The sequence below is a fragment of the Panulirus ornatus genome, chromosome 11 (genome assembly GCF_036320965.1).
Source record: "Panulirus ornatus isolate Po-2019 chromosome 11, ASM3632096v1, whole genome shotgun sequence".
Classification (NCBI taxonomy): Eukaryota; Metazoa; Arthropoda; class Malacostraca; order Decapoda; family Palinuridae; genus Panulirus; species Panulirus ornatus.
The window spans coordinates 30,460,999-30,471,702 of NC_092234.1; the positions used below are offsets into that span (position 1 = coordinate 30,460,999).

General features: G+C 46.1%; 1 protein-coding gene across 1 annotated transcript in view; it reads right to left on the bottom strand.

Annotated features, from left to right (window-relative positions):
• Window positions 1–1,860: 1,860 nt before the first annotated feature.
• Window positions 1,861–10,704, bottom strand: part of LOC139751384 (protein-L-histidine N-pros-methyltransferase-like) — a 770,810-nt gene continuing 761,966 nt past the window's right edge. The window contains exon 4 of the mRNA XM_071666758.1: window positions 1,861–2,085. Within this exon, the coding sequence (XP_071522859.1) occupies window positions 2,055–2,085 (31 nt within the window). The 3' untranslated portion in view covers window positions 1,861–2,054. The remainder of the gene's footprint in view (window positions 2,086–10,704) is intronic.

Here is a 10,704-nt window from a genome sequence, read left to right on the forward strand (position 1 = left end):
TACCAGCGACAGCCTACGACAAGCTAACACATCAGCGATGCTGTCAACATTTGCGATGGACTGAGGCAGCAATACAGTAAACTTATCTCCCTTGGTGTGATCTTACGAATGAATACCTAACACTGGTGTGATCTTGCGAATGAATACCTAACACTGGTGTGATCTTACGAGTGAATACCTAACACTGGTGTGATCTTACGAAAGAATACCTAACACTGGTGTGATCTTGCGAATGAAGAATACCTAACACTGGTGTGATCTTTACGGGACGTGAATCGCCTACGGTGTGTTATCTTACACACGACTCTCGGGGTGGTGTGAACCTGTGACGCATCACAGCCTTGATGTGGGGTTACTTGACAACAATGACCTCCCCTGATGCCTTGAACACATGACACACCAAACCCTGGGGCAGAGCTTCTCAGTTACTACAAGTGAAAGTCCTCCATTCACACTTCATTTCTACGTGGCAAGGTTCCGGAGGAGAGGCTTCATCTAAAATAACGAAAGAAAGAATAAATAAGATGAAGCGTTACAATCTATTTCAGGTTGATGTGCGCCCTGAAAATAACTGGAAAAATGGATACAAGTCAATACAAGAGAGATTTTATGAAATGTTTCCAAGTACAGTCGTAGAGTAAATGAATACCGTCCTATCTTATTTTATTTACTTCTTGCGTTATCAGCGAGTTATTGTACAGGGAAGGGACGAAGCAGGGGTCCCCACCATACCTCGCTGCGGTCCGGCTCCAGACCCTTGTCTGCCAATAGAATAGACCTGCCCTTAAGGATGCTATCAGCTGATGAAACATCGAACCTGCATGATGGTGTGAACTTATGACACACACACACACACACACACACACACACACACACACAAATCATGGTGATGTGACACTACGACACATGACTCTTACTTACGACCCGAAACTCGTATGATGGTGTGATCTTACGACACACGTCTTACAGAGGTGTGAACTCGCACAGCGAGGCGAACATACGACCCATAGCTCCTGCGATGGTGAGAACTTGCGTCTCGGGCCTCTCCTGTTGGTATGTACTTGAGACACATCAAAATCATATGACATGAACGAAACTCTTTTGGTGGTGTGAGCTTACGACACGACAAATGAGTATGCGTCACAACTTCAGGTGCATCGGGTGATGGCACAAACCACACCACGGTAGGCCCCTAAGCCGGGTGCACGTACTCCTGGATAAGACCGAACATATCAAAGTGCTCCTTGAGGACAGGACTTAGTAAGATATGTGTTCCTTGACAAAAAGGTCAAACGGATCAAACGCTACTTGACAACGAGACCGATAAACTTTTTATGCAATCTGACTCGACATATTCAGTGCGCCTTGGCAATAGGATGCTCCTTTGTCAAATGCCACTGCATGTGGCAACGCTGTCACGAAGATCTTTCAAAGGAATTTCCTGTAAAACAACACTTGCTACTTTATGTGACTCCTGGGAATGGTGACACGTAATCTTAAGGTAATCATTCAACTTGATTTTAGCTGTCAGGTAAATACTGCATACTAAATACCACTGTATCTGGGCAGTGTTCCAGAAGACAGTCTTCAAAAGGATTTTTCTTACATAATGTCTGAAGGCGTGCCCCCCCTCTCGGACTGGCCAACCCTACGGCCTTCAAACTGAACAAACCTGATTTTTCTTGACATTTCTTCACGCCAGTCATGGCTGCATTTAGTCAGGTGATTTTGCATTTTCCTTTTTTTTTTTCTTAAGATGTTACAATAACAATGTGAGACCAAGGTGGTGCCCTTGATGGGGTCACGGGGGCTGTCCTCGTCATTCTCCAAGGAAACTGAAAACTTCTGTTGGACATTAAGGTCAAAATTTAATTGTCTTGACGATAAGATGGTACGGAGCAAATACAGCTGCAACCAGCCTGGTGACTTTGATGACAATAATCTTTATCAGGCCTTTTAACTCTTCTTCCTCGCGATGGTCATGTCGGACAGCGTAGGAAGAGGATGAGCGCGCGCGCATTACACCAGCATGAGACGGGATGAGATATCTTCTCCTAAGGATCCTTCACGCCACGTTTCAGCTTCCTGAAAAAAGGTTTGGTTTCTGTCAAAAACTTGCCATTTCTAAGGACAGCAGACGACGAAAGGTCACAGTAACTCGACCTATACTGGAGAACAGTCAACTGATAAGCATAATAAAAGCAGTAATTGATCTATTCCACAAACATGTCACTGAAGCAGCTCGTCGTGTCATAATCTCAAATCTAGGGGTAGAAGCGTCTTGTTGCGAGCTCACAACACTACAAGTTTATTCGATAACATTACATGATAAGCTTAACCTCAATTACAGCCTACCTTATCTACGAAAGAAATTACCCATGGCGCATTATTTCCCCTCCTTATATAAAAAAGAAAATGTCATAATTGTAATAAACAGAGAATAGCAATAACCTTAATAACGAGAAAGAATAGAAGCCGCTTCATTTTATTTGCTACGTAACATCATACCTCCAACCAGGACATTAAAGTAACTCCTCTGCTACGGATCACCTACCACAACATCCATCACTTCCAACATCAACATTCACTCACCACGGACATCATCATCAAAACATGCAGGGCCACCCGCAGCATCCATCAGCTTTGGACCACTGCCATCATTTCCACCATCAACATCCATCCGCTATGAGCCATCATCATCATCTCTCATCATCACCCAACTGTTATGAAAAATCATCATAACCTCTAAGAATCCTATTAACTTAAGAACCATCATCGCCACCAACCAAACTCCTTTTGCCCAAAACCTTTAGGACTACCTCCACCACCATCACAACTCAGGTTCACCTTCATCACCACCATATGGATTATCACCACCAACTACAGATTTACCATCAACCTATAGTACTTTCATGCCTAATATCCAAGCTCTACTAACCACAAATGGCACTAACAACATCCAGCGGTCAGTGAAGCTACCATAAATTAGCAGACATCGACTACAGACCAGTGCATAACTTTCAACAACACAACGATCTCTAATCCATCATTTTCAGAACGACCATCATCTTTCGGGATCACCACCATCATCATTGCATTCAGGTTCAGCACCGTCTCAACCATTTCTGGGACCACCATCAACATCTGCATCTCCAGAACTACCATCACCATTCCTATCTTCATCTTCAGTACCAACATCACCATACTTCTTATCCAAGACCAATATCACCATCTTTTCCCTCAGGTCCGTCATCATCACCATCATTTCCAAGACTACCATCACTATTATCGATAGGACGCCCATTCCCGTCAGTTCCAGGGGGGCCCATCACCTCCAAGCTTCATGATCGCCACCAAACTCCCCCAACGCCTCCAAAACGTCCACCATCATTTCCCCGCGCCATCACCACCGCCGCCGCCACCTCCTGGACCACCAGCAGCTCCCGCCTCTACGGGCCATCACACCCTCAAATGGTCGCATTAATGAAAAAAAGCCTCCAGAGGGTCGCCTGGAATTCAACAGAATCTCCCATTCCATTTTTACCATTGAGTGGTGAGCGGCGCCTATTAGCCGAAGCTGCCGGCCATTGAAGACATCCTTTCATCGGGCGCTCTTGTTCTTCGGGGTCTCCCGCTCAGTCTATCGGGCCATCTCATTGTTGTGTCATGCTCATTGAGGGGCCGAGCGTTCGATTCCATGTAATCATAACCTCAGTGGGTCTTATCAATGCATTAACTGCAGTTTTCCTTCATTCAAGTGTAACCTTGTGATTCCATCAGAACGTCCGGAATCAAGTCCACGTTCTACAGTCCTCGCCTATGGCACGGGAAGGATGACTTTGCTTAAAGACTTTACGCATTAAGTCAAGAACGAGGCGATCGCGAGGCGCTGTCGAGTACCCACGTGGTAGTCTCCGTGTGGCCCAACAGGAGATCTTTTTGTGACGTGGACGCCGCTCTCTTTTTACGTCACGATCGTCTTTGTGACGTCACAACAGCCGAGCACAAATCAAAATGAATCAAAGGCGCCGGTGAAACAGATCCTCCCACTTGAAGCTTCCCCGTCCCGCCTCATTACTCCTTGCCTAATTTTTGATCGCAATTAATTCTACGCTGAATAACACATCAGTTAAAAACAATGGACTCGGGACGGACTGTAAATTCCATCGCAGGCTTCCTAAATCACCAAGCTGTGCCCTTCTAATGGCAATAATTACATCAATTAAGAGATTAATTTTCACTAGGTGGCCCGCACACTACATCAAACGAGCCGACCGTAGATGAAGTGAGGGACGCGCCCGCTCGGACTGGGGTCTGATGGTGGAGTGGGGGAGATGGGGCTGCTACTAGTATTGTGGGGAGGTGGCAGTGGTGTGGGGATGCTGGCAGTGATGCAGAGCTGGTGATAATGTTGTGGGGCTGGTGGCAAAGGCGTAAAGCTTTGCTGGCAGTGGAGCGAGTGTGTTGGCACAAATGCTGGACGGGTGGCAGTGGTGCGGGGCTAATGATCATAGTGCAGAGCTGCTGGCAATGGCAGGAGACTGGTGACAACAGCGGTTGTTGGCAGTGCTACATGGCTTGTGGTAATCAAGCAAGGTTGATGTCAGTGGAGTGAGACTGTTGGCATTAGTGCAGGACTGGTGGCAGTGGTGCGGGGGCTGCGGCAGCAGTGTGGGAATGCTGGCAGCTGTGTGGGAGCTAGTGGAAGTAGTGTGGCGCTAAGAGAGCTTGAGGAACTGGTGGTAGCGGTGTCACGTTGGTGGCAAGAGTGTGGGCTTTTGGTGGCAAGAATATCGAGCTACAGGATATTGTCTATTGCTGATGAAAGCTTATCGAGGAGACTGTCATCTAGGACTAACTGCTAACGTCTAGGGATGTTAGCAGTCTTATGAGTGTAGACACGAGGGGTGACTGCGAGAGGAAGTACGCTTTCAATGTATGAATGAGACGACACAAGACGATGATATCGACACTGATAGAGCAACAGGCAAATTACTCTCCCCAAGAGATCCATTCGCAAAAGGTTTGTTGATAACACCTACGAAATGTGTATAGCAACAAACATGTGCAACAAAACGACTCGAAACACCTGAACCAACATAGCAGGTCTGTGCTCAAATATACATCCACTGGGGCACGTGTCATACGAGGTGCCGAGACACAGTTCTCCACTCATGCACTCGGTGTCTCCTTCCTGCTCCTCTCTCTGATTTCTGGACTTGGCATTCCAAGCCTCCTCCATGTCCAGTGTCTCGAGGAACACGTAAAGTTGCAGGGTTGTGTGTCAGTCTCTTATTGCCATGATCTTAGAAAAAGAATAATTATAAAGCCAAAAAAGATAATCATGATGTATAATATAATCCACCACAACACATAAAATATATTCATAACTTCTATGACCGTCCAGTAGTTTCTGCCAACAACATATTCCACTGCCAGCAGGGGTCTTACATCTTTGCCACTAGCACCACAACATTGTCATCCTTGAGAACGACCAACAAATATCAGATATCCTCTAATAAATACGTTTCAATAAAATCAAGTTACACCATCAGTCCTGGTGTCACTTTACAACAAGAAATTCCTCTGATTCACTAAAATGTATAGTTGCTGATGACCAAGATGGACTACCTCTATGTCTTAAGGTCACACTAATGGAAGGGCATTGTGTTGTTGTGTGCCCTCAACATTAAATGGGGCTCGAAAATTAGGCTTCCTCGAGTCTGTTTCTTACGCTGAAAAAACACTATGGCGCTATTCACCTACAAATTTTCCCATCAAGTTTGAATTTGAAATGAAAGAATGGGAGCAGGTAATAAAGAATAGCGACTGAACGAGAGCAGATGAGAGGGAAAAATCCCGAGTTCACATAAGGTGAGGGAGTTCACGCCTGTCGAGAGTGAGGGAAAAATCTGCAGCTTAAGGTTCCTCATCCTCACGGACACAGCCAGGTCTCTCATTCATTCACTCTACAAGGATATATTCCGCCGCCAATCAAACCAGCGTGTATGTGTATCCGCGTGGAGTGTGGAGTGGACAAATATGAGACCATGCACAGATAACAGAAGAACCTTCAACAACAGGAGGTCGACTCGTCTCCCTCAGTACAGTCTTCAACAAGATGATGTATATTTGTCTCCCTTGGTACGAGCCTTCAACGTGGAGGAAGATTCGTCTCCCTCAGTACAGTCTTCAACATGAAGAGGTAGATTCGTCTCCTACAGTGCGAGCCTTTAACAAAGGAAGGCAGATTTGTTTCCCACAGTTCGAGCCTTCAACGAGATGAGGTAGATTCTTCTCCCTCAATACAGTCTGCAAAAAGAGGAGGTAGATTCGTCTCCCATAATGCGAGCCTTCATCAAAAGTAGGTAGATTCGTCTCCCTCAGTACAAGTTACACGATCCTCCAGCTACACCAAGTAATGCTTTGTTAGCTACACTTCGACTCTCTACAATCCTCCACAAGAACGACTAGGACGTATACACATCTTACGACTCTCAAGACTTCAGTTCCTCGTGGCGTCGTGAACAGTTCCGGGCGTGTCTCACAATGTGCCAGTTACTCTCTGGCTAAAGCTCCGCCCGCGGCCACGGATATCGGGGACGACAGGGGTGACGCCTGGGGGGGAAGGGAGCGCGGGACACTTGTGGTGACGAAGGACACGGGGTCACCATACGCCGGGAACGCCCCTAGACCGCATGTGCCCAAGGCCACACGTCACCACGCCTGAAGTCCCCCACATCTGATCACCACATCTGTATCTCACCCACGCCCTCCGGCTCCCTAACCACGCCTACACACAACAATGGCGCACTTCCCCCAACCCTCATCATGCCCGCCCGAGCGCACGATGCACCTATGTGTATACGCCCTGCAAGATGTCTTTACGCTCTGCAGCCTATGTTAAGTTAATGAGTTATGGTTTACCCTACCCTACCATCTGCAGGTCAAAGGTAAACTCGCAACTCTCAACCACCTACGGATTTTCATATTGCAGTCTGAGCATTATACAAGAGGACAGTTACGTGGAGAGCGGCACAAAGCTGCCCTATGAAGGTGATGGCGACGGTTGCAGCGAAAATGCATGTGATGTTGGTAATATTGTCAAGGTGGTGGTGGTGGTGGTCAAGGAGGCGACGGTGGCAGCAGTGAGACCGAGCCAGCCAGGCAGATGTAATGCCTCGCCCCTTCTGCTATACGATACTACACAAGAACTTCTTGGTACGAATGTTCCATTCTGTTGACACACCTCCGTCTATACACTATATATCATATCTACATATTAGTAACCAGCTTACTAAACCCAGTATGGAAGAGATCTGTGTACCAGAACTAATTAAGAAAATATCTCCTTCCACGAATAGAAAAAATAAAAAAATCCGGCAATCTATCTGAGGAAAATCCAATTTTCAACAAACTTACGTAAAAGTGACTCAAGGCGAACCCGCCCTCACCAATGCCGAATTATGTGAGGTGGAATTGGGTTACGCCAAGGTGTAGATAAGTTAATTTCACCTTTTCGTGTTACGTAAAGCGGACGCCTGTACGTTTTTTTCTGACTGGTTCATAAAATGCCTAGACTACGTTATTTACATGTTCAAGCTCTCTGTCACACACACACACACACACACACACACACACACGTCAACAGATAAGAACCACAGATCACCTACACACAAGGGCCCTGCCTGATGGCACCTCAGTGTGGTGCCTCTGACAGCCAACAAAATCTGCCACGCCTCTCTCTCTAAACTCAACCACACACAAAGAAAATAAATGAATAAAACATACAACCCATACACGGAACTGGGAACTGATTAACTAGCAAGACTGGGTTAATCAGTGATAGTATTCCAGCCGCCCCCACTTTACGGCAAGCTTCGAGAACGCCTCCTGGAAGCTCCAGTCGGGGAAGGAAAGGCGTAAGGGACTCCTGGAAGGCGGCGCCGGTTATGTCCTTCTGACATGGGTTTTATGAATCGACGCGGCGTCCTTTGAGGAAGGATCCGATGACAGGTGGCGGCGGTCCGTCCTCTGAGGGATCGTTCCTAAGACAATGTGGGAGGCCGTCGTGATACTGCTACTGGGCAGCGCTACCGGGCCACGCCCGCTGCCTGCCGTACACTCCAGAGGCACTGGCTAGGGAGGAGGAGGAGGAAGGAGGAGATGGCGAGCAGTAGTGGTCAAGGAACCACTGCATAAACGAGATGGCCTACCTGCTCCTGAGCCCCGCTACTGAGGAACACTAAGGCGTCTAAGGTATAATGGAAGGGCTACCCATGGAAGACTAGTCGTGGGCTAAGGACCATGGAAATGGTACATGGTAAAGTGATCAATGATGTGGTGCACCGACGGGGATGTGATCATAATGAGATGGCGACTATCAAGAGGCATCTAAACGTGTGCCTCAGGAAGCAGACGCTCAATCAAGAGTTGCTATGGAATTGCAAAGACTGACGATGACCATGGACAGGCAGAAGAGCGATGGCTATGGACTGAAGTACTGGTAAGGAAGCCATCACAGTGGAGAGCTCCTGTTATAAAGTACAGCTGATAGTAATTTGTTCGAGGTAACAAAATGTTGACCAGAAGGCTTTAAGATCCCATACACCAGCAGCCGTCATTCGGATGAGAGATCTGAAGACTCGCACAGCTACTACTAGTTGGTGGAGGGGAGAAGAGTAGAATACCATTACCATAATACATCACAAAAAACAATATAAATCATAAATCAGTTAACAGTGCGAAAGGAAGAGTAATATCAGCAAGTAAAAATAATGTAGGGGAAAAGAAACACTGGTGAGAAAATATGTAACTTTTAAACACCTGGATTAGAGGAAAGAGCATTACAGATGATATATACACGAACTTAATGAAGAATATAGCAGTCCCGACGGGGATGCATGGATGTGAGGCATGGGTCGAAGATGGTAGAGCGCAGTATAAGGTGAAGGTGGTGGAAATTATATGTTTGAGGCCAATGTACCCTTGGTCCACAGGCAGTTTGGTGAGACTGAACTGTAATATCGGCTAAACTACAACTAAATCAAATACAAACAAAGACTTTAAAAGGTCAGGGAGTCTTTGTGGAGCAAGAAATACACATCTACGAGCAAGAGGAACCTACTCGCCATGACCTGTATCTCTTCACCTCTTATCTCCCGAACCCTCACAGTCACGCAGATCTACCATGTTTGTCGCATCCAATCATGAAATTAATGATTAATTCTGCGAGGGAAATCTCTCATTTCCATAACCATCGATGTAATTTAGAAGAATTATAGAGAAAAAATAAATCTGCTCTGCCAACGAAGCTCTACTTCAACAAAACAATCCTCCCCTGCTATACCTCACCAATCTCCTATACCCTTTCATCTCCTACACTCTTTCGTCTCCAAAGGTCTCCCCCTACTTTCCTCACTGTTCAAACTCTTCTCTTCTCCTTTTCCTACCTCCACACCTCCCGTGCATTCTCATCTTCCGTGCCTCCCTTTCTATATTGCCATAAAGTCATTCCTCTCTCTCACCTCCCATACCTCCATCCTAACTCCCACACAACCACACAGCAGCAATATCATCGTCCACAGTACTACATCCACTGCGCTATCTACCAGTGTCGCCCACAGTACCACAGCCGCACTAGCTATCACTATCGACCACAGTACCACACCCACATCACCAGCTACCATCATCGATCACAGAACCACAACCACATCACCAACTACCATTGTCGACCACAGCACCAGCAACCAGCGCCATCCATAGTACATCTTCCACAGCACCATAATCACAGTAGTGTCCAGTAATCACCAGCCAGAGAGCAGCTCTCCCCTGAGGCACATGCCAAAGAACGTAAATTCATCGCCAAAATTTTCAACATAAAAATTCCGTGAAGGATGAAACTTACAGACGAACTACATATAAAAAAAATCCACGTAACTATCAATCAATGTTACATGCCCCATATCTATAATAGAATATCAACATTATACACAATTTTTAATCATCATAACTACCATATACTCAAGACTTGTTACTGCCACAATTACTATCATACAGATAATCGACAGTAATGATAAACGTGGCAAAATCATTAATATAAAATTAATCACTTCTATCGTATCCCCATACTGTAGCTATAACCACAAGACTACCTCACCACTTCCATCACATCCCTGTCAACCAGCTGAGTGCCGTCTGCTCTTAAAACATGCGAAGGTTCATGCCATCGTAGCTTGCACTCCCTGACGAATGCCTTCTCTTCAAGGTAAAATCAGAGTAAAACGTCCTTGCTAATATAGCATTCAAGTTTTTTTCTTCCACCGGGGGTCCACGTACACGTGATGATAACATGCGCGTTCACTCCACGATGAATCATACCAATTCTTTCCAATAATCTATCCATAAATTTCTGAAAATTCTGGGGATTACAAAGAAATCAAAATGTCTTCAGCGCATCTGAAACCACGACCGGGGTAGTCTGACCGTGTCGGGCTCACAGCACTACCAACTACACGCACGCGAGGCTCAAAGACTTGCGTATGATGATCACAGAATAATAACAAATAATAACACCAAATTTCCAGGATCGCTAAGAGCACTCGACAATCAGCTCCTTCAGTAAGTGAATATTATTTCAGGGCATTCGCTGGGTTTTCCGGTACACGGTCACGTTAAGACAAATTATAATCCACACTTAGCATA